At 40.5% G+C, this 26,673-nt stretch overlaps 1 protein-coding gene across 1 annotated transcript in view; it reads right to left on the bottom strand.

Moving 5' to 3' along the window:
- Positions 1–26,673, bottom strand: part of LOC121389964 (nucleolar complex protein 2 homolog) — a 214,504-nt gene that overhangs the window by 13,338 nt on the left and 174,493 nt on the right. The window contains 1 exon segment of the mRNA XM_041521642.1: positions 1–57. This exon segment is cut by the window's left edge and continues 57 nt beyond it. Within this exon segment, the coding sequence (XP_041377576.1) occupies positions 1–57 (57 nt within the window).

The following is a 26,673-nucleotide window of genomic DNA, read 5'->3' as shown; positions in this document are numbered from 1 at the left end:
GAACGGTTTGAAACCAACTGATGAATGTTTCTTGTTGAAGTCTGTCAATTCGAAAACCTAAAAGACAAAAAATAAGAATTCATTTAAAGGTAGACTAAACTCCAACAAGAGCCTTATGTGTTGGAAAGATGTATACCCGGACCACCAACACATACAGACACTTTAACCACTGGAAAACGCGTAATTTTAGAATTAATAAAAAAACATGATTATTCCTGCTAACTGGGGGCAACCATTTTGTTTCGTTTTTGTGACGTCCGGTGGTATAGCTTGGGGCAAAGTGACGTCAGCTCAGGTCCAACTTCTCTATTATGCACAGTGTAAACAAATGCTCTAATTTACGACAAGGCGCTGCTCTTTCAACAACCTGACTTGTAAAACAACATAAATGACTTGATAGTATAATAAACTATTTAACTAAATATATTTCAATTTGCATCAATATAACGAAATGGAGTTATAGTATTTTTTTCTTTTAAAAAATCCAAAGAAAAAATGCATATTATTAGGCCTATTGGTAGGATACGTTCGGGCAAAAACGACCACTCACGATACCCAAGTGATACTTTTCTTTTCTCTGGGACTACGTAATTGGTCAGTTTTGTGATTTTAGATGGGAAAGTCTACTTAATCAAGGGTTTTACAGAATTACTTACAGTAATAAGGCTGGTAAAGTCCATTACGATTTGAGGTTATCACACAATACCCTGTGATCTTAATAAAAGAGGCACGTCTTTTTAGTGTCTAGACACAGTGTCTAGGGACCAGTCGTGGTGCACTGGCTGGAGCGAGAAATAGCCCAATGGGCCCACCGACGGGGATTGATCCCAGACCAACCGTGTATCAATCGAACGCTTTACCACTGGGCTATGTCTCACGCCTCATACAAAAGTTTGCACATTATTTTTATGATAGATAGATATATATTTCGCAGCAGGATACCGGCTCCCACCAAGTGAGTTTTAACGACTCAGTGGGTAGGTGTAAGACTACTACACTCTCTTCTCTCTAACCACTAACAACTAACCCTCTGCTCTGGACAAACAGCCCAGATATCTGAGGTGTGTGCCCAGGGCAGCATGCTTGAACCGTAATTGGATATAACATGGGCATAGAAAGGTACAGAAAGTGTGTATGGGGGGCACACACACATACATACATATGAAGAGTTTAGGCGCAAAACGCGATATATCCATTTTTTTAATTTTCAGTAAAAGTTATTTTTTTAATTGGCATATATCGTGTTTTGATAAAAAATGGGATTTACCCAATACAAATTGATAAGGATCAATCGCGTTTTGCAGCAAATCAGCGGGCCTATGATTAGCCCTTACTGACATACAATAATGGCTTTAACTAAAAAAAGAAAGAAAATGGTTTATATCGCATTTTGCGCCTGATATATATACACACACACACACACACACACATATATATGTATTTATACATGTATAAATATATAAAAACCATCGCTGCTGCTACAAAGTGAGGGGGTGCATGCCACCTCCCCCCTCCCCCCCATCCGCTTCCTACACCAGTGATATAAGCACGAAAAATAAGTTGACATGAAATGAAATAATAAATGACATTTTTCAAACATGGGAGATAACTCTTGCCACACTACACCAGAGAAGGGCCACTGAGCGAAACCAGACATTGCATCACCCTGGACACAGACAGAATATCAACAAAGCGGCGGCGGCCGCATATACAGTAAAACAAAATCAATAACTGCACATGTGGCAGTGATCGTGGGGACTGGCAACACTAACACCAAATGGTGGCCATATTGTCAATTATTGCACTCACCACTCCTGTGTGGTGGAAATAACCAACACTTGTAGCTAAATTACAACAAGATTTCTATTTAGATCTACAACATGTCGTCAAACAATGATTCCTCCCCCTTCGTATAGAAAAGAAAAGTAATTAAGCCATAAATCTGTACACAGAGACTTTCAGCTACATGTATGTATAGAAAGTGAAGAGTTTTTTGTATAGCTATGTGTATGGGTATTAGGGGTTTAAAATAAAATACTGCTGTATACACAGCTGTATACACCATTTTACTTTTAACGATGGTCAGCTGTATGCACTGGATTTTATTTAATTTTGTATTTATTTATGAAATATATTATATATATAATATATATAATACCAGGTGGGCTATGGGTTGGGTTTTTTTGGTTCATGGTCAAACCATCCATTTATTCATCCATCCATCCACCCACCCACCCACCCACCCACCCACCCATCCATCCATTTCATCCATCCATCTGTCTATTCACCCATCCATCCATCCATGTATTCATCCATCCATGTATTCATCCATCCATCCATCCATGTATTCATCCATCCATGTATTCATCCATCCACCCACCCATCCATCCATCCATCCATTTCATCCATCCATCTGTCTATTCACCCATCCATCCATCCATCCTTCCATCCATCCATGAATTCATTCATCCATTGATCCATCAATCAATCATTTATCTATCCATTCATCCATGTATTCTTTCATTCATCCATGATTCTTTCATCCATCCATCCATCCATTCATCCATCCATCCGTCCATCCATCCATTCACCCATCCATCCTTCCATCCATCCATGAATTCATTCATCCATTGATCCATCAATCAATCATTTATCTATCCATTCATCCATGTATTCTTTCATTCATCCATGATTCTTTCATCCATCCATCCATTCTTTCATCCATCCATCCAACCATGAATACATCCATTCATTCATCCCACCATCAATTCATGCAACTTTATCCATCCATCCATTTCATCCATCCATCCACCCATTGGGCTATTTCTCGTTCCAGCCAGTGCACCATGACTGGCATATCAAAGGTTTTGGTATGTGCTATCCTGTCTATGGGATGGTGCATACAAAAAATCCCTTGCTACTAATGGAAAAAATGTAGCGGGTTTCCTCTGCTATATGTCAGAAAAACCAAATGTTTGACATCCAATAGCCGATGATTAATAATCAATGTGTTCTAGTGGTGTTATTAAACAAAACAAACTTCAACTTTAATTTTATGGAGTAAATTTCACCCTGCCTAAACTAAGACACTAAGATGCCTCTAGCAGTTGTTTGTTTCTTGCTTTTAACACAATATCCCAGTTGGCTTAGCTGTCACATACTTTAATACAAAAGAAAGGAATGCATGTTGGACTATAACTCCCAGCATATGGTGCTTTCAATACAATGAAAAATATTTCCTCCATTTTGAGTCCACTGCCGTTACCGCACTCGCATACATGTGTAATAATACAAAACTAGCGTGCATTAACGTTCTATAACCGGCTGCAGAAATATCAATATGCAATTTACAGTCGAGAATAGCGCTCATGCCTCGCATTATTATTGCCACGGCCAGCTGCTGTGTCAGAATTAAAATGCGTAGGCTCGCATTCCTTATGGTAATTATCGTCCAGTGTCAACGAGTTGTAATTCGTTAGCAGTGGCCTTGTTAGTGGGTGGTTATTTTCTACAGCCCACACCTCTGTATCGTTCACAAAAAAAGAAAAATAATACTAGTAATAATACTAATTATAATTGTAATTTGGCGGGGAAGTATGATAGGCAAAAAAAAATTAAATTCTGGTCTCTGGTCAGCGCGTGTCAACATTTTTATACACACACACAAACACAGACACACAGACACACAGACACACAGACACACAGACACACACACACACACACACACACACACACACACACACACACACACATGGTATGACTTTGATTTTTGTAGGAGTAACCTGTGGGTTGTACAGAAACCCCCGTGTTACTGTTTAGGAAAATATTTAGGGTACCAAGGCAAAGGCAGGGGCGGCAGGGGCGGCAGGGGGGTGGCAGGGGCGGCAGGGGCACCATGGCCATTGACGATGGACCAAGGCAGATGAAGAGGACACAAAAAATATATATACTCACCTTTTCTGTGCAATCATGCTTTAAAAAAAAAAAAAAGCCGCACTTTGACATCAATTCTCAAACTTTGGTCTGACCAGAGACAAGACTCTTTTCTTTGGGGGGGGGGGGGGAGGCGAGGGGGGGCCTTATTTCAATATTTCAATATTATTTACAGTAGAAGTTCCTTATTGTGGGCAAAAAGAGCTATTACAGTTGTGTGTCTTTATACACAACTGGTATAGCAAGGAAGGAACTGGTTTATTTAATGAAGCACGCAACACATTTTATTTACGGTTATATGGCGTCGGACATATGGTTAAGTACCACACAGATATTGAGGGAGTAAACCCACTGTCGCCACTTCATGGGCTACTCATATGGGATAACCATATGTCCAACGCCATAATAAGCATAAATTGAGTGCGTCGATAAATAAAAAACTTTTTTGCTTCCTTCAAGTAATGGGAAAACAGGCCTCTTTCTTCCCCACCAACCTTTCTCTCCTGTTTAATATGACTGGCCTCGGTAGCGTCATGGTTAGGCCATCGGTCTACAGGCTGGTAGGTACTGGGTTCGGATCCCAGTCGAGGCATGGGATTTTTAATCCAGATACCGACTCCAAACTCTGAGTGAGTGCTCCGCAAGGCTCAATGGGTACATGTAAACCATTTGCACTGACCAGTGATCCATAACTGGTTCAACAAAGGCCATGGTTTGTGCTAACCTGCCTGTGGGAAGTGCAAATAAAAGATCCCTTGCTGCTAATCGGAAAGAGTAGCCCATGTAGTGGCGACAGCAGGTTTCCTCTCAAAATATGTGTGGTCCGTAACCATATGTCTGACGCCATATAACTGTAAATAAAATGTATTGAGTGCGTCGTTAAATAAAACATTTCTTTCTTTCTTTAATATGTGATTGTAGTTGCCAAAAAGACTGTTAGTCGCAACAATGACTGCAAACCCAGCACCGTCCCTTTAAGACATTCATTTTATCACATAAACACAGACCCACCCTGGGGAAAACAAATGTGTGCGCAGTCTTGCTCCGCAAGTATTCACCATTTCATTAACTAATTTAATATAAACACAAGACAAATGGGTTGCCGGTGATAATCGGCATAATGCTAATTGATATGAAACAGGTCAATGAATACATTACTGATAAACTGTTCACTGGCATTTGGGACACGAATTAAAGTCACAGTTTCCACATCATTAATGATCATATAAAGTGTATGCAGGTGGGGGGGGGGGGGGGGGGGGGGTTGGGTAGGGGTGATAACTGCAAGTTACACTTTAAAAAACATAATTTTAATTTTACATTCAAAATTTTATTTTGTGGCTGGTGGAATTCTGCCTGAACCAATCTTTAGAGGTGCGTTTGTTTTTGTTGTTGCTATTGCTGTTGATAACGTTGGTGCTGTTTTTGGATTGTTTCACTAACCACTAACCAACTAATCCACTGTCCTGGACAGACAGCCCAGATAGCTATGGTGTGCCCAGGACAGCGTGTTTGAACCTTAATTGGATATACCGTAAGCATGAAAATAAGTTGAAATGAATGAAATTTGGATTATTCTTTTTTAGTCCTTTATTGAAGAGAATGATTTTTTGATTTTTTTTTAAATTATTATCATCAAAAACATAGATGATGTTAGGTTGGGAAGCCAAAGCATAGACCTTTATTCAATGAGAGACCAATATTCCACCCATTGGGCTACTTTTCGTTCCACCCAGTGCACCACGACTGGCATATCAAAGGTTGTGGTATGTACTAACCTGTCTGTGGGATGGTGCATATAAAAGATCCCTTGCTGCTTATCAAAAAGAGTAGCCCATGAAGTGGCGACAACGGGTTTCCTCTCTCATTATCTGTGTGGTCCTTAACCATACGTCCGACGCCATATAACCGTAAATACAATGTGTCGAGTGCGTCGTTAAATAAAACATTTCCTTCCTTCCAATTTTCCAGTAAGGCAAAAAGAAACAGTCGGTCTCTGGTCAAACCAAAGTTTCAGAATCTTTTTTTTTTTCTTTTTTTTCTTCATGGAATACACAGAAAAAGTGGGTATATTTAAGGTGATTTTTTCAAATCCTTCTCCAGTGGCATAGGAAGGTGCCAAAAAGTGGGTGGACCCCACACTTTTATATTTACACACTTTTACACTATTATAAAGCAAATATAAAGCAAAAATTTCTGAAAAGGGGGGCCCCCTTGCTCCCCCCCCCCCCCACCACCACTTCCTACGCCAGTGTCCTCATCTGCCTTGGTCCATCCTCAATGGCCATGGTGCCCCCTCCCTTGCCTTGGTACCCTAAATATTTTCCTAAAAGGTTTCCACGGCAACTTATAGGACTTCTGCTTTGGCCGCAAATATTTAAAAAAAAAAAGCCATGCTACTCATTCAGAACAACAGGACCTGTTTTAGAGAGAAATTAAAGAATGATAATTGTCCAAGCCAGCATATAGACCATTTTGGCTCCAAATGCGGTTTTATGTCCTCGCAAACAAATCGACGGCAAACTGCAGCAAATTAAAAAAAAAACCAATCTTTGACACTCAAGGGTCATAATCGACGCACACGCTAATCAGAGACCAGAAATTTATTTTGTTTGGCCTAATGTGAAGGTATGCACCGAGGTGAGTGAGAAAACGGGGGGGGGGGGGGGGGGGGGGTGGGGGGGGGGTGGGGGGGGGGGGGGGGGGGGGGGGGAAGAGATATGATACAGTGGCATAGGAAGGTGTCAAAAAGTGGGGGGGCACACTTTTATATTTACACACTTTTACACTATTATAAAGCAAATATAAAGCAAAATATCTGAAAAGTGGGAGGGACAAGCCCCCCTTGCCCCCCCCCCCCCATTTCCTATGCCAGTGTAATACCTCCTTGCTCAAGCACATTTTCTTTTATTTTTTTCAATATATTTTCTTGGGGCGCATGACTTGACCCCCCCTCCCTATAAACTTTGCTTGCCACAGTGTAGACCCCCACCTCCGTCTAGACACTCCCACCCACCATGCACGAAATTCCTGCACAAACATCTGACAGGATATCATGCTGTACATGAAATACTGGTAGATCTTTTCTCCCATGTCTTATGTCTGACACACAACAGGGTATTAAAAAACCCCAAGACTTCTCATTTCCCCTACCCCCCTACACACTCCCTCATCCCCCACCCCCAATTCCACCCCCACCCCCACAGCATTTCAACCTGAAACTATAGATCTACATCTGTGGCTGGTTTGCACCTTGTGGCCTACTCCCCCCAGAGTCAATCTAAGGTCGCGACCCACCCTGACCTACATCTTGCAGTCCTGTGAGAGACAGACACTGAAACCAGACCCTACTCACTTCACTGGGGGGCCCCCTTAGGGTATACAGAGAATGACACAGCATTCTGTTAGCAATATGAGAAGGAAGGAAATGTTTTATTTAATGACACACTCCACACATTTTATCTGTGGTTATATGGCATCAGACATATGGTTAAGGACCACACGCAGATATTGAGAAAGGAAACACGCTGTCGCCACTTCATGGGCTACTCTTTTCGATTGGCTGCAAGGGATCTTTTATAAGCAACATCCCACAGACAGGGTAGTACATACCACGGCTTTTGATATACCAGTTGTGGCTGGAACAAGAAACAGCCCACTGGGCTACATCCTACCCCTAAAGCAATATGGGATGGTGATGTTCAGGCCATTATTAAACGTTACCGGTCTACGTTGTGTAATGGTTAACTCATCAGAATTGAGGCTAACAGGTACTGGGTTCGTATCTCGGTACCGGCCTCCCAATACGAGAGAGTTTTAAGTCGGTGGGTATACAGCCGCTATAAACACTTCGCTTTCACTAAAACGTTAAAGTTTTCTTTTGTTTAACGACACCACTAGAGCACATTGATTTATTAATCATCGGCTATCGGATGTCAACCATTTAGTAATTTGGACATTTAGTCAAGATTATAGAGAGCAATATTGTTCCACTAACACCAAAGAATATTTTATATAAACACTTTTCCACAGACATGATAGTACATAGCACAGCATTTGATATACCAGTCGTGGTCCACTGGCTGGAACGAGAAATAGCTCAATGAGTCCCACTGACGGGGATCGATATTAGACCAACCACTGGGCTACATCCCAACCCCCTTTCTTTCTTTTGTTCTTTTTTTACCACGAAACAATCTCAGCATTACTGTTGTCATAAATACCTGTTGGTACTATCAGGACCATAACTTTTTCCTTTGATTGCCAGCCCATTCCATGAGGTGACATCGCTTACTAACATCGTAAATTATTATGATGAAAATTTACACCTGGTACGAGGCAGTTGCAAGCCACCAACGTAGAAGAAGAAGAAGGAAATGGTTTATTTAACGACGCCCTTAACACATTTTATTTACGGTTATATGGCATCAGACATACGGTTAAGGACTACACAGATATAGAGAAAGGAAACCCGCTGTCACCACTTCTTTTTGATTAGCAGCAAGGGATATTTTATATGCACTATCCCACAGACAGGATAGTACATACCACGGCCTTTGTTACACCAGTTGTGGAGCACTGGCTGGAGCGAGAAATATCCCAATGAGTCCACTGACGGGGATCGATCCTAGACCGACCACGCCTCAAGTGAACGCTTTACCACTAACATAGATGTCCAATGTCAGTTTGATAATGATTTGATGATTTTCTAAGATGGAGGCAACCTTACTTGTGTTAAAATTGTTCTAATATGCACATAAAACATTTTATTAAACTCTGCATTTGATAATGCAACCCCTGCAACTGCCCACGACAATCAGCAATGCCGTGGAAATTGCTGCAGTTTTTAATTCTCAATTTTTTTACCTTGGACCATATTAGTTGTTTTTTTCACTGATGGTTTTTTTTTTGCGTGGACATTTTCTTAATTGCAGGGGTTGTAACGGGGGGGGGGGGGGGGGGGGGGGGGGGGGCGTAGGATTTAGCTCAGTCGGTAGAGTGCTTGCCTAAGGTGTATAAGTCTTAGGATCAAACCACATCGGTGGACCCATTCTCTGACCAGGCGTTCCCCATCCCAACCAGTCCCTCATGACTGGCATTTCGAAAGCTGTGGTATGTGCTGTTCTGTCTGTGATAAAGTGCAAATAAAAGATCCCTTGCTGCTAACTGAAAAATGTAGCAGGTTTCCTCTTAGAATTCCCTAATATTTGACATCCAATATCTCATGATTAATTAATCAATGTGCTCTAGTAGTGTCATTAAACAAACAAACTTCTTCTTTTTAAAGAAAAAACCCCAGCATATACCCAAAGAGAGCCTCTTTACAGCTTTATTCATGACAAACTTCAGTGTTTGAATGGGGTCTCACACTACACATTTCTTTTTTGATGTCATCAGACTGTGAAATGCGGCTGTCTGATAAAACACAAAATACCTCCAGTCGACATCCTCAGTCAAAGGTGGGTCATCAGAAACACAAGGGTTAATTCACAGTCATCACGTTCTTAGGACGCATCTTGGAATGGGGGGGGGGGGGGGGGGGGTCCTGTCATTCATATTATGAGTGCAGGAATGTACACGTGTTCTAGACAGTGGCAAGCAAAGCTTTTGAGTCATGAAAATATATTTAATTTACCCCTTCAACCCCCAATACCCCCCCCACACACACACACCATACACACACACACACACAGACACACACACACAGATACACACACACACAGACACACACATATACACACACACACACACACACACACACAGACACACACACACACATACACACACCAGACACACACATATACACACACAGACACATACACACACAGATACACACACACACACACAGACACACCACAGACACACAGTTTTTTAGTTTTAGTTTCAGTTTAATTGAGTTTTAGTTTTGTTTCATTTTGTTAGTTCTTACTGTAAATCACAAGCTCTTGGTCAATCATTAAAGTACACTCCCTTTGGGTTTTTTTTTTTTTTAATTTTTTATTATTATTTTTTTTAGTTTAGCATTGTTTTTTTGTTTTGTTTTTTGGGGGTTTGTTTGTTATTGTTTTTGTTTCGTTGAGTTTTAGTAGTCTAGTCTAGTCTAGTGTTGTTTTGTTTTGTTTTGTTTTGTTGAGTTTTACTTAAGTTTTGTTTCATTTTATTAGTTTTGTTTTATTTTGGTTTGGAGTTTTTTGTAGGGTGATTTTATTTTCTACAAATACATCAACATGTTTGAAATTCTTGGATCCATAAAATCTAATATATATGTACTTCTTAAAATGTGGTCAATATTATGACGCAACATCTTCCCACAGGACACGATTCTAGTCGCTACTACGAGTCATTACTAGAAAAATCATAACATGAGAACACTGCTTAATTAAAACAGGTTCCCACTTGAAGATAGTTCACTGTACTTGTCACACGTATTCCCCATTACCACGGAAATATTCCACTCCTTCATGACAGGTCAGTAACAGGACAGACCAAGCGATAACTCTATCACTCTGAGGTGGCCAAACCCTGATGGTCTATCACCAACGCAGACTGGGGGGCACAAAAAGGTCATAACATACATTACAGATTTTATGAATAAGAAATTAATGCAGGTATTTCTTTTGAGGCTAAATGGTTCACAAATATAAAACATAAGCTAACTGGAGGGGTGGACAATGGAGATAATGAATGTAGGCACGCACGTATGCACACAGACCTTTTATATTTATAAATACACAAAAACACACTGACACCAAGATATGTACACGGACATGACACAGGGAAAACTAAACACTGCAAACACATATACGCAGATATGACATAGGAAAAAAAGCCACACACACACACACATACACACTCAAGAACATATACATAATGCAAGACAACAAAACGCAGTACAACACAGCATAACACAACACAAAAACACACTATCTCTGTTTGTCTGTCTCTCTGTCTGTCTCTCTCCCTTTTAATCTTTCTCTCTCTTACTTTCTCTTTCTCGCTCTTTCTCTCGCTGTCTCTTACCATATCTCTCTCTCTCTCTCTCTCTCTCTCTCTCTCTCTCTCTCTCTCTCTCTCTCTCTCTCTCTCTCTCTCTCTCCCCCTCCCTCCCTCTCCCTCCCTCCCTCCCTCCCTCTCCCTCTTTTACTTTTTTCTCTCTCTATCTTTAAGTCTCTCTCTCCGTCTCTGTCTGTCTCTCTGTCTGTCTCTCTGTCTGTCTCTGTCTCTCTGTCTGTCTCTCTGTGTCTGTCTCTGTCTCATATATAAAACACATAAACATACAAAACTACGGTAATTACTAATTTGTAGTAACACACACTGAAGTGGAGGGTACCAGACCCGGACCTCCACATAAGTACATATACATGCCACAACAGGATTTCTTTTCTTTTTTTCTTCTTTTTTTTTTTCAATGCTTGTTTGGACATGGTCTACTGTCTGTCATGTTTTGAGCTTTGTGCACTAAGCTCATTGTATGTGTGTGTAATCAATGAAGCGGAGAAAACACAGATCTACATTCATTGATAAGCAACTCACTAAGGAATGCTGAATTTCATTAATGAATGAATGTGGAAAGTGAACATAATGGCTGTCAACAACACTCAACACTAAAGAAACATTCTAGTGTTTATTAGGGGCTGTTCCACAATGGGTTACATTGGAGGGGGTGGGTGGTTTTTGTAATCCCTATAAGTAATCAAAGAAAGGAATGAAGGAATGTTTAGGGCAGGATTTAGCTCAGTCAGTTGAGAGCTCACTCAAGGTGCTTACATCGCAGGATCGAATCACCTCAGTGGATCCATTCAACTGATTGTGCTTTTTCTCATTTGGAAAAATATCCGCCCGGTCCCCCCAACCTAACCCTAACCCCCAACCCTAACCCTAACCCTAACCCTAATCCTGACCCTGACCCTGACCCAACCCTAACCCTAACCCTTACATGCAGCATCCTATAGACAGCAAGTATCCCCCCTTCATTCCTGGAATAACTCCCCATCAATTTCTGCAATAACTCCCTTCCCCCTCCTCCATTTTTGCAATAACTCCCCTTCCATTTCTGGAATAACTCCTCCATTTCTGAAATAACGACCACCTCTATTTCTGGAATACCTCCCACCCCATTTTTAGAATACATCCCTCTCTATTTTTGGAATACCTCTTACTCCATTTTCAGGATAACTTCCCCTGCATTTCTGGAAGAACCCCCCCCCCCCCCCCCCCCCCAATTTCTGGAAGAAAACTCCCCACCTCAATTTCTGGAAGAAAACTCCCCCTCCATTTCTAGAAGCAAACTCCCTTTCCTTTTCTGGAATAACTTTCCTTTTATTAATTTCTGGAGCAATATACCCCCACCCCTCCATTTCTGGAATAGCTCCCCTCCATTTCTGGAATAACTCCCCGTCCATTTTTGCAATAACTCCCCTTCCATTTCTGGAATAACTCCTCCATTTCTGAAATAACGACCCCCTCTATTTCTGGAATACCTCCCACCCCATTTTTAGAATACATCCCTCTCTATTTCTGGAATACCTCTTACTCCATTTTCAGGATAACTTCCCCTGCATTTCTGGAAGAACACCCCCCCCCCCCCCCCCCCCCCCCCCCCAATTTCTGGAAGAAAACTCCCCACCTCAATTTCTGGAAGAAAACTCCCCCTCCATTTCTAGAAGCAAACTCCCTTTCCTTTTCTGGAATAACTTTCCTTTTATTAATTTCTGGAGCAATATACCCCCACCCCTCCATTTCTGGAATAGCTCCCCTCCATTTCTGGAATAACTCCCCATCCATTTTTGCAATAACTCCCTGTCCATTTCTGCAATAACTCCTCCCCCCCCCCCCCCCCCCCCCCCCTCAATTTCTGGGAGAAAACTCCTTGTTCATTTCTGGAAGAAAACTCCCCTATATTTCTAAAAGAAAACCCCTGTTACATTTCTGGAATAACTTCCCTTTTATTAATTTCTGGAGCAATATACCCCCACTTCCCCATTTCTGGAGCAATATACCCCAACTTCCCCATTTCTGGAACGGCTCCTAGACACAAAACATGTCCACTGAAAAACATACCACCCGTTATACAATGAACGCAACAATGCGAACCGTTCTAGTGATCAGTAAAAGGTGAATAGGGCTCAAAGAATGAAGTGAAACATCAAAAAAAATCTACTAAAAGATCGATCGTACAATACCAAAGGTACTCTATCCTATCTTTCAGTCCGTGGGAAATTCGCATTCAATAGAAGCAAAATAAACAAAATCTTTACGCAGAGAAAAATCTTTACAACTATAATTTATTATTAATGACTTGATATGCTCGTTGCTATGGAGGGACTAAGATGGAGGAATGCAGTATCTGGGTTGGTTGTCATGGCAGCGTATAGAAACTTGTATGCTCTGTGTAATAGGGACATTAAAAAATAATGAGTAAAAACATGTGTTTGTTTTCTTAATATAACAATAGGAGGGAAAACACAATTCAAGTCCATGTCAAATTATTTTTTATTTCAAGGAACATTTTTGTTCGGTATCGATTTGAGATTTGTGTCATTTGCAAATTCCAGTGATTGCTATATAATTCTAAAATGTTAAATTGTAGTTGCTACTAAAACTTTTCAACTGTCACTGATCGAAATTTAAAAAACAAAATGTTTTCTGTATTTTCTATTTAAATCACAGACGGGACGTAGCCTAGTGGTAAAGCACTCGCTTTATGCACAGTTGGTCTGGGATCGATCCCCATTGGTAAGCCCATTGGGCTATTTCTCGTTCCAGCCAGTTCACCACGACTGGTATATCAAAAGCCATGGTACGTGCTACCTTGTCTGTGGAATGGTGCATATAAAAGATCCCTTGCTGATAATCGGAAAGAGTAGCCCAATCTATGGCGACAGCAGATTTCCTCTCTCTTTATCTGAGTGGTTCTTAACCATATGTCTGACGCCATATAACCGTAATTAAAATGTGTTGAGTGTGTCGTTAAATAAAACATTTCTTCTTCTTAATTCTATTTAAATGATCGCATTTGTTTGCTATTTTGTATATCCACACCATACCAATTCAGAAACCTGCATATTCATCACTGCTTATTTTTATGCTTATATCCAATTAAGGTTCAAGCATGCTGTCCTGGACACACACACACACCTCAGCTATCTGGGCTGTCTGTCCAGGACAGTGAATTAGTTGATACAGAAAGAAAAATTAGTGAGAGAGAAAGAAAGAAAGAAATGTTTTATTTAACAACGCACACAACACATTTTATTTACGGTTATATGGTGTCAGACATATGGTTATAGTGAGAGAGAAGTCGTGTGTAGTGGTCTTATTAAACTTGCTCTGGGTGAAAGCCAGTACTGGGATGTGAACTCAGCACCTATCAGCCTCAAATCAAAGGACGGTTCAGAAACTGTTTACCATGCTTTTAAACGTCAAGCACTTTGAGAAAATATTCGCCATGCAAGGAACAACATTTCTAAATATTAGCAACTGGTGTCTAATTACAAATGGTTATTTTGACATTTCATCAAAAAACAGTTTGGTTTGTTCTATGACACCACTAGAGCACATTGATTTATTAATCATCGGCTACTGGATGTCAAACATTTGGTCATTTTGACAGTCTTCGAGAGGAAACCCAGTACATTTTTCCATTAGTACCAAGGGATCTTTTTATGCACCATCCCACAGATAGGATAGCACATACCACGGCCTTTGATATACCAGTCATGGGGCACTGATTGAGACAGGAAATAACACAGAGAATGGGTCCACTGAGGTGATTAGATCTTGAGACCAAAGCATCTTAGCCGAGCGTTCTACCGATTGAGCTAGATCCCCCCGCCTTTACTAAACCAAGATTTCTAGATTATGGCCACACCCATGGCTAGTCATATTCAATGTTGGGCTAGTAAGTAACTAGTATCACTATACCAGATGGCTAGTGAGAAAAAGAAGTTGTTAAATGCTGTATGTAAGTTTATTTAGTAAGGATTTTTAAGCTCTGTATATCTTAAGGTGACATATCCGATTATTACTATTAGTAAAATTGTATTTATTTAACAGTATGGCTAGTGAATTTTTAATCATGGCCATATTTTAAATGGCTAGTGAATTTTTAATCATGGCCATATTTTAAATGGCTAGTGAATTTTTAATCATGGCCATATTTTAAATGGCTAGTGAATTTTTAATCATGGCCTATTTTAAATGGCTAGTGAATTTTTAATCATGGCCATATTTTAAATGGCTAGTGAATTTTTAATCATGGCCATATTTTAAATGGCTAGTGAATTTTTAATCATGGCCATATTTTAAATGGCTAGTGAATTTTTAATCATGGCCATATTTTAAATGGCTAGTGAATTTTTAATCATGGCCATATTTTAAATGGCTAGTGAATTTTTAATCATGGCCATATTTTAAATGGCTAGTGAATTTTTAATCATGGCCATATTTTAAATGGCTAGTGAATTTTTAATCATGGCCTATTTTAAATGGCTAGTGAATTTTTAATCATGGCCATATTTTAAATGGCTAGTGAATTTTTAATCATGGCCATATTTTAAATGGCTAGTGAATTTTTAATCATGGCCATATTTTAAATGGCTAGTGAATTTTTAATCATGGCCATATTTTAAATGGCTAGTGAATTTTTAATCATGGCCTATTTTAAATGGCTAGTGAATTTTTAATCATGGCCTATTTTAAATGGCTAGTGAATTTTTAATCATGGCTAGTAAAGTTTTTAAATCACTGATCCATTGGTTAGTGAATTTTATAAAAAAAATTCTAGCAGCTCCGACTACACTGGAACTTGTTTAAACTGGATGAAACTTGGCCAGTTTCACAGGATTCCAGATTATTCAGGGTCTGCTTTAGACAGGTTTCACTGTACTATGTTTAGGGTCCTTAAATACCAGACATAATTTGGTTCTGGCACATCTGCTTCCTGAAATATTAAAAACGTTTAGAAAAAAACCGTTTCTACGGATAAGATATCTTCCTACTAACATGAAGAACAGCATATTGCAAAGAACATTATCGGATTCTGGATTCCCTACGTCACAGAGGCACCAACAATATTGACATTGTTGAAGGTTCCTGCCCAACGCAGACACTGCTATTATTAGCGAGTACTGATGGCAGACACTGTGCCATCAGCCCACTCGAATACCTCCCGCCTTTGTCGGTATTAGCAGCCCCAACAGTGGATATTAGCAACCGTTGTAGAGCTATTTTCGCTTCCGTAGTAGCCAAATAAAGATGCTTTCAGTGAGCAGAAGTCACCTTGTAAGAGAGAGGCTCCCTGTGATGAATATATACGTGACGTGCGTAGTTCTGATAGTGCCGTCTGCTTTCCATTCAAAAGAAGTGCTGTATTAATACGCCGAAGTAGTGTGTCGCGAAAATGTCAAGAAGCTTACACATAAAAATGTTGGCATAAGCTAGAATAGAAAAATGTGGTTGAACAGGACAGAACCAAATATAGAAGAGAGTTTAGTCGAATGGAAAAAGGTTTTAAATAGAATGAAATTGACCAGAATAAATCAAAATTGGTTGGAGTAGAATTAAAACGATCAGAATAGAATGAAATCTGCAAGAATAGAATGGAAATTAGACCGAAATAGAACACAGAATGGAAGTGTATTTAATTTAGAACAGAATTCTGTAGAGTAGATTGTTAATGGATTAAGAGATGAGGAATATTTCTTCAATGACATTTCAGCATATTTTAATTAAGCTACCATTAATGGGCATGTGACATACAAATGTATGAGAGAAACAGAGAGACACACACAGAGAGGACAGAAAAAGAGGACAATGATAAAGGGGAGACATATAGAAAGAGAGAGACAGAGACAGAGACAGAGAGACAGACACAGAGAGAGAGAGAGAGAGAGAGAGAGAGAGAGAGAGAGAGACAGAGAGAGAGACAGATAGAGAGAGAGACAGATAAAGAGAAAGACAGACAGAGTAAGAGACAGAGACAGACAGAGAGAGAGACAGATAGAGAGGCAAGAGGAAATTTGATGCAGCCATATAGGCTACCCCTTGCAAAAAAGCCTTGTATAGACCTCCTCACAGGCATGGCAGTACATACCATGGCCTTTGATGTACCAATCATGGGGCACTCGATGAACCACTAAAGTTATACCCACCACCTGCAACTCAGAGCTGATCATTTGGATTCACAGTGTTGTACCAGCAGCCATGAAGTCCTTCAACAGGACAGCACCTACCACAGCCCTTAACATACCAGTCATTAGATACTGGTCGGGATTAGGGGAAAAAGAACAGTCAAATAATGTGTTCACCAAATGGGTTCGATCCTTTGATCCAAGAACTTCAGGCGAGCACTCTACCCACTGAGCTGAATCTCACCCCAGAAAAGCACCAAGATACCGTTGATACAGACAGGACAGTACATACCATGGTCTCTGATATATACAAGTTGTCAGAACTACCTCAGTGGACCCATATTCTGATTGGGTTTTCTCCCATATCAAACAGTGCCTCACGAATGATATATCAAAGGCCATGGTTTGTGATGTCCTGTCTGCGGGAAAGTGAATATTAAAAGATCTGTTGCTGTTAATGGACAATAGGTAGCAGATTTTCTTGAAGACAATGTGTCAAAACTTACCAACTGTTTGACATCCAATTAATAGCCGATGATTTACAAATCAATGTGCTCAAGTGGTGTCAGTGAACAAACTAAAATTTAATCTTAATATACCAGTCATGTTGATCGATCTTATCCCCGGCGAGTTTTTTACCACTGAGCTACATCCTAACACTTAAATAATAAAAAATTACAAAAGCTATGTTTTTTTACCGACATAAAGTTTGTTTTGTTTAACAACACCACTAGAACACATTGATTAATTAATCATCAGCTACTGGATGTCAAACATTTGGTAAATCTGACGCATAGTCATCAAAGGAAACTGGCTTCATTTTTCCTAATTCAGCAAGTGATATTTATATACACTTTCCCACAGACAGGAAAGCTCATACCACAGCCTTTGACCAGTTGTGGTGCACTGGTTGGAACGAGAATTAAAATTTTTTTTAGTTGAACTGATCCACCGAGGTTGTTCGATCCTGCGACGCAAGCACCTCCTGCGAGCACTCAACCGACTGAGCTAGATCTCACTGCCTGACAGACAGAATTATAAAAATATAATTTATCGGCCCCCGCACTACTAACTGATTCAACTGCACTTATCTGGCTATACCAATCAATAAAAGAAAAATCATCAGTGCTAATTATCGATGATCAAGACAATGGATTACTCAAAGTAAATCTCTTGTAGGTCGCAATGTTCACTGGGGCGTGAATTGTGTTGGTGATCAGGTGGGGAAAAAAATAAAATAAATTCTATTGGTTTTTTTATTTCCCTTGATATTATGAAAAAAAAGAAAAAAAAAGAGTGTGTCCATAGAGAATTGTTTGACAATGGTTCAAATAGAAAAGGCAGTCAATGTTTTTCAGTGTGGAACAATCAATGCTGTAAGAAGTAGTCACATGACATATTCAGTGGGGAATCTTTATCTGTGTTTCCGGGTGCTTTAGTACACACGGGACAGAAAAGAAAGGAATGTATGACACCGCGGCCCATTTTATATTTGTAAAGGAAAAGAAAGGAATGTAAAGAGACATCTCAGCCCATTTTAAACTGTTTACAAAGGAAAGGAAAGGAATATTTTCTAAACAACACCTTAGTACATTTTTAACTATGACTATTTGGAACTAGTGTTTCCACAATGTACACCCTACCCCACAGACATCACCCACCCTGCCACACCCCTCCTAAATCCACCTACCCCACAGACATCACCCACCCTGCCACACCCTCCTAAATCCACCCTACTCTACAGATATCACCCACCCTGCCACACCCCTCCTAAATCCACCCTACCCTACAGACATTATCCACCCTACCCCACAGACATCACCCACCCTGCCACACCCCTCCTAAACCCACCCTACTCCCTTTAACAATTTCATTCAATCTTTGTTTCCAGATATCATATGTCTTCAAGTAACCATGAACCGGCCCTATTAATGGAAAAACGGTTTCTGCACAGGTGCATAGCAACGATTTGATGAAAAAATGTTTTATCTTGTTCAATTTATTGTCAAAATCAATCAATTTTTTTTAGTATTTATGCCATTTTTTGTTGTGAAGAGATTAAATGCATGTCGTAGTGTAATGTTGACATTATTCAGCTATTCCCGTAAACCAGGCTATTGTTTTTCAAGATTGACATGTGTCACGCGACGTCATCAAAACTCTTACACAATGAATCTACGAAGCAGACAAGACTTTAACAATGACAGCAGTGTGAAACTGTTGTTTATTTAGGTTTGTTTAATATTACACACCAGTTAATAAAATGCACACACTGCAAAATTCCAGTCGAGTATACATTTCACTATGCACAAAAATATTTTTAATGTCTACTTGTATTTTCCTAATTTTTGCACTTTGTTTTTGGGATGTTTTTCTTAATTCAACAAAATTATTTTGATGTCAGGGTTCAATCATATGCAGATTCCTTAAAAACCAAGTCAAACATAAATAGATCGGTTTATGGGGTAGGTCTGGTTTTTCACGATACATAGAGGTCTTGACATATAATACTTTCTATTTCTCATTCCAGCCAGTGCACCACGACTGGTATATCAAAGGTTGTGGTATGTGCTATCTTGTCTGTTGGAATAGTGCAAATGAAACATCCCTTGCTACTAAAATGTAGCAGGGTTCCTTTCTAAGACTATATAGGGCGGGATGTAGCCCAGTGGTAAAGCACTGGCTTGATGCGTGCTTGGTCGAGGATCGATCCCCGTCGGTGGACCATTGGGTTATTTCTCATTCCAGCCAGTGCACCACGACTGGTATATTAAAGGCTGTGGTATGTGCTGTCCGGTCTGTGCGATGATGCATGTAAAAGCTCCCTTGCTACTAATGGAAATACGTAGCGGGTTTCTTCTCTGGAACTATATGTCAGAATGACCAAATGTTTGACATCCAATAACCGATGATTAATAGACTGGTGTGCTCTATTGGTCTCACTGAACAAAAAAAAACCCACAGACTTTTAAGACTGATATATTAAAGGCTGTGGTATGTGATGTCCTGTCTGTGGGATGATGCATGTAAAACTCCCTTGCTACAAATGGAAAAATGTAGCGTTTTTCCTCTGGGACTATGTCAGAATGACCAAATGTTTGATATTCAATAGCCGATGATTAATAAATCAATGTGCTCTAGTGGTGTTGTTAAACAAAACAAACTTTGACAGTGAACCACACCCAGTCTGACCCAGTCTGACCCAGCCTTATTTCACTCCACTCTCTGATCTGCACCTCTGTAACAAGTACACACCGATAAATCTGGCGTCCAGACATGCATCAATTTAAGTCTTGATAATAAAGATAAGATAAGATCAAGTTTACTTGCATGTAGACATTCCACAGTCTGGAACAGCATCTAAACAAATTGCACCAAAAAGGTGCACTGTAACTTATATTACACAGACCTATACACAGCTATACCCCACCCAACCCCACCCATAATTTGATACCCTGTGATACATCCCACCCCCACTCCTCTAACAAGTACACACAGTCTTGTTTCCCCACCCTGCTACTCCTCACCCATAAGCCTACAAGATGGGGAGTCGGGGTGGGGCGGGGTCTCAACTGCCACCCCACCCCCTCCCATGCTGGAGCAAATTCTCGCATTAAGGCAAAAACAATATATTCAGGCAAAATGAGCCGATTTGGAACCTTTTCATCATGTATTTCCATCATTCTACCCACAATATTAGTTCTAATTCAATAAATGTTGTTATCCATATTCAGACATTTTTTAAAAATTTCAGTAATAATCAGCCTGCCCCTCTAGAAAAATGCCCATTCATCTATGACCTCACCCTACCCCATCTCACCCACTCCACTCCCAAATTTGCGCCTCTAACAAGTAAACCCAGTCTTTTTTCCCTACCCTACTACACCTCACCCAACCCCACCTTCATCCCCACCCAATCCCACACCCCGACCCTGTAACACACCCCATTCCCAAATCTGCACCTGCAATAACCAGACCCAGTCTTCGTTCCAGACGTGCATAAGGGAAATAAAGAAGTTGATATTCTAGACAGTACGAACGTGTTCTTGGTTATTAATTACACAGACCTACCCTGCTATATTCCACCCCACCCCTACATCCCCACCCTGTTAAACACCCCACTCCCAAATCTGCACCTGCAACCACCAGACCCAATCTTGGTTCCAGACGTGCTTAAGGGAAATAAAGAAGTTGATATTCTATACAGGACAAAGGTGTTCTTGGTTATCAATTACACAGACCTACCCTGCAAAACCCCACCCAATCCCACCCCTACATCCCCACCTTGTAAAACACCCCACTCCCAAATCTGCACCTGCAATAACCAGACCCAATCTTGGTTCCAGACGTGCGTAAGGGAAATAAAGAAGTTGATATTCTATTCAGTACGAACATGTTCTTGGCTATCAATTACACAGACCTACCCTGTTATACCCCACCCCACCCCACCCCTACATCCCCACCCTGTTACACACCCTACTCCCAAATCTGCACCTGCTATAACCAGACCCAGTCTTGGTTTCAGACGTGCGTAAGGGAAAGGAAGAAATTGATATTCTAGACAGGACAAAGGTGTTCTTGGTTATCAATTACACAGACCTACCCTGCAAAACCCCACCCAATCCCACCCCTACATCCCCACCTTGTAAAACACCCCACTCCCAAATCTGCACCTGCAATAACCAGACCCAATCTTGGTTCCAGACGTGCGTAAGGGAAATAAAGAAGTTGATATTCTATTCAGTACGAACATGTTCTTGGCTATCAATTACACAGACCTACCCTGTTATACCCCACCCCCCCCCACCCCTACATCCCCACCCTGTTACACACCCTACTCCCAAATCTGCACCTGCTATAACCAGACCCAGTCTTGGTTTCAGACATGCGTAAGGGAAAGGAAGAAATTGATATTCTAGACAGTACGAACGTGTTCTTGGATATCCATACAGTGCAGCTGACATATTGGGCTATGGGGAGACAAATTGAAATCACATGTAGGATGAAACCTTAGAGGCAGCCACACTAACTGATCACATACACACTGCACGACATTCACCTTTTGTTCGAGAGGCTGTGGGATCAAACCCCAGGAGTGAATTATTATTTTTCTTCTTCCTTTTTTTTTAAATTTTAATTTTCTTTGTTTTGTCTGTTGGGAGATTTATGTCGTTTTGGGGGGGGGTTGTTGTTGGGTGTGGGGTTTTTTGTGGGGTTTTTTTGTGGGGGGTATTTTTTTTTTGGTATTTTTGTTAGGTTTTTTGTAGTTTTTGTGGGGGGTTTTCTTTTTTCTTTTCATTCCAATTACTGTAATGTACAAAGACCTTAATATATGTGCTAAATATGAACTGAATTAACTAGTTTTTCTCCTATTTAATCTTATTTTTCTCTTATTTGTTCTTCGTTTTTTATCAAGGGTTTTTAGTTTAGTTTTTTTTTCCTTTGTTCCAATTAAGTGTATAATTTTGTTTGTTTGCTTTGTTTAACGACATCACTAGAGCACATTGATTAACCAACCATCAGCTATTGGATGTCAAACATTTGGTATTTCTGACTCGTAGTCATCAGAGGAAACCAGCCACATTGGTCTTAATGTAGTAAGGGATCTTTTATATGCACTTTCCCACAGACAGGATATCTTATACCATGACCTTTAATATACGTGTTATACCAGTCGTGGTGCACTAGCTGGAATGAGAAATAGCCCAATGGACCCACCAACAGGAATCGATCCTAGACCGACTGCACATCAGGCACATGCTTTACCATGGGCTACGTCCTGCCACACAAACGGGGATCGATCCCCAAACTAACCACACATCAGGCACGTGCTTTACCATGGGCTACGTCCTGCCCCACAAACGGGGATCGATCCCAAACTAACCACACATCAGGCGCGTGCTTTACCATGGGCTACGTCCTGCCACACAAACGGGGATCGATCCCAAACTAACCACACATCAGGCGCGTGCTTTACCATGGGCTACGTCCTGCCCCACAAACGGGGATCGATCCCAAACTAACCACACATCAGGCGCGTGCTTTACCATGGGCTACGTCCTGCCACACAAACGGGGATCGATCCCAAACTAACCACACATCAGGCGCGTGCTTTACCGTGGGCTACGTCCTGCCCCACAAACGGGGATCGATCCCAAACTAACCACACATCAGGCGCGTGCTTTACCATGGGCTACGTCCTGCCCCACAAACACCTTTCCGTAAACCAGTCATGGTGCACCGAACAGAATGGGAGGGAAAAAAAAAAGATTCCACTGAAGGTGATTGATCCTGAAACCCATCACATCTAAGGCAAGCACTCTATCAATAAGGTCAGTGTGGGATTGATCCCCATCAGTGGACCCATTGGGCTATTTCTCGTTCCAGCCAGTGCACCACGACTGGTATATAAAAGGCTGTGGTATATACTACCCCGTCTGTGGGATGGTGCATGTAAAAGATCCCTTGCTGCTAATCGAAAAGAGTAGCCCATGAAGTGGCGACAGCGGGTTTCCTCCCTCAATATCTGTGTGGTCCTTAACCATGTCTGATGCCATATAACCATAAATACAATGTGTTGAGTGCATCGTTAAATAAAACATTTCTTTCTTTCTTTCTATCAATAAGCTACATCCACAACCACACCCCCCCCCCCCCCCCACTGAAAATTAGTTCTAGGGTTGGGGGAAAGCTTTAGGATATTGACACTTGGCAATTTTCCAGAGAAACCAAAATGGTAATATTTACTGCAAATCATTTCCAATGCCTGGCTACAATTTCACACCTACACTGATGCACTGAAAACATACACAACACTAAATGGCTGCACACACACACACTGCACTTAGTCAACAGGTAGCGCCATCTGCCGGCCACCTGCTAGACAGGGAGGAGTTGTCCCAGTGACCCAGCTAACAGAAACAATATCACTGAGGTGATCCCTTGGTGTTTGCCGTTGTACTTTCCTACAGGTTGCACTATACCAATTAATTTCCGGCTGGGTCGAAGTTCGAGGTGTACCGAACTTTTGATAGAGAAGTTAACACCACAAGTCCTGTGATTGGTTATAAATGTGAGTGTGTTGGTTGTAAAAACAATTAGTTTCATCTGGGCTAAAAATGTATGCAATTTTATTTGATGTAGTACCACCGTGTCAAGTAGCCTTGTGCTTGGAACATGTATGGGGTACCTGTAAAAAAAAGTACTAAAATTTTGTGCGAAACTAGGGGTGTTGCAGAAACATCTGGTTATACCGAAAATGAGCCATGAAAGGTACCATTTTCTGCAGTTAATACTTTGAGGTAGGGGTTGTAGTACTGATATTTATGGGTCACAGTTTGGTTGATATATTGCATATAGTGTTTTTAAACACAAACGTTAACATGGTCGCCTATGGGATTTGAATTGGTATAGTCCAACCTACATCCATGTGGTGCACCTGATCAGAACCTCCCATCCTGTCTGACACACAGTTTTCATTAACACACAAGATGGCCGAATGTTTCCAATTTGTTTTTTGTTTTTTCTTCTTTTTTTTCTTTCTTTTTTTTGTTGACTGTAAGTTTAAGTTTCTTCAGCCCAAAATGAAGATTTGTTTTTTTTGTTTTGTTTTTTTTTATTGATTTTTTATTTTTGGGGGGGAGGGGGGGGGGGGGGGGGGGGGGTCCAAGAAAACTGCATGGTTTCTGCCAGAGGGTACAGATGGTAAACTTATGTACCATAAAATCTTGGAATTTAATGGATATTTTTTTTTAAATAATTTGTAGATAGATTATAGTATTACTATTAGTGAACTACAGAACTGTTTAAAATTTGTCCAGTTTCAAAAGATTTCAAACCCATAACCACCTAGAAGGGTCACTTATGGTCTGTTTTGTTTTTATTACATACCCTCAAATTATTCTCCGACAGAAAGCATAAACCGACAATATTAATATTAATCTGCTACATAGTAATATACTACAATATTTTTTTTATTAGGGGTTAACTTACTACAGCCAGAAAGCAAGGGGTTTTTTTTTTTTTTTTTTTTTTTAAAAAGAAAATAGACAATACCCTCAAATTATTTTTTGGCAGAAAGCCTAAAAGCCTGAAACAATAACATACGTTAATCTGCTTACCAATAATATACTACAACAATAACATACGTTAATCTGCTTACCAATAATATACTACAACAATAACATACGTTAATCTGCTTACCAATAATATACTACAACAATAACATACGTTAATCTGCTTACCAATAATATACTACAACAATGTTGTTTGGTCAGGGGTTGTCTCTTAAGTTAAACTTACTACAACCTGAAAGGAAGGGGTTTTTTGTTTGGTTTTTTATAAAGTTTGTTTTGTTTAACGACACCAATAGAGCACATTGATTTATTAATCATCGGCTATTGGATGTCAAAGATTTGGTAATTTTGACATAATTATAATCTTAACCCGCTACATTTTTCCATTAGTAGCAAGGGATCTTTTATATGTGTCATCCCATAGACAGGATAGCACATACCATGGTCTTAGATATAACAGTCGCGGTGCACTGGCTGGAACTAGAAATAGTCCAATGGGCTCACCAATGGGGATCGATCCCAAACTGACCACGCATCAAGTGAGTGCTTTACCACTAGGGCACTTTTTGTGAAAAAGAAAACAGACAATAATAGAGAGAGAAGTTAAGATATGCAGTGCCCCACAACTGGTGTAACAAATCTGAAGTATGTACATAAAAAAGACCTCTTGATGTTAATCGAAAAGAACAGCCTATGAAGGAAGGAAGGAAATATTTTATTTAACGACGCACTCAGTACATTTTATTTATGGTCATATGGCATCGGATATATGGTTAAATATGGACAGACATTGAGAGAGAAAACCCACTGTCGCTATTCCTTTTGATAAGCAGCAAGAAATCATTTATATGCACCATCCCACAGACAGGATAACACATACCACGGCCTTTGATACACCAGTCGTGGTGCACTGGCTGGAACGAGAAATAGCCCAGTGGGTCCACCGACTGGAATCGATCCTAGATCGACTGCACATCAGGCAAGTGCTGTACCACTGAGCTACGACCCACCCCGAATAGCCTATGAAGTAACGGTACCAGGTTTCCTCTTATATTACCTGTGTTGTCCGTAACCATATATCTGACATGATATAACCATATACGTAAAAATGTGTTAAGTGTACTTTTAAAGTGAAGTTAGTTTTATTTAACGACGCCTCTAGGGCACATGGATTTTTTATCATATCATCGGCTATTGGACGTTAAACATACGGTCATTCTGACACTGTTTTTTAGAGGAAACCCGTTGTCACCACATAGGCTACTCTTTTACGACAGTTATGGATCACTGGTCGGTGCAAGTGGTTTACACCTACCCATTGAGCCTTGCGGAGCACTCACTCAAGGTTTGGAGTCGGTATCTGGATTAAAAATCCCATGCCTCGACAGGGATCCGAACCCAGTACCTACCAGCCTGTAGACCGATGGCCTAACCACAACGCCACCGAGGCCAGTTACTCTTAAAGAGACAGACCTTGTTTCAACCCGTGAAAATTAACACTGAGTTTAATTAATCTACAAACACGTAACACATTG

The sequence above is a fragment of the Gigantopelta aegis genome, chromosome 15 (assembly GCF_016097555.1).
Source record: "Gigantopelta aegis isolate Gae_Host chromosome 15, Gae_host_genome, whole genome shotgun sequence".
Taxonomy (NCBI): Eukaryota; Metazoa; Mollusca; class Gastropoda; order Neomphalida; family Peltospiridae; genus Gigantopelta; species Gigantopelta aegis.
This window is presented reverse-complemented; position numbering and strand designations above follow the sequence as displayed.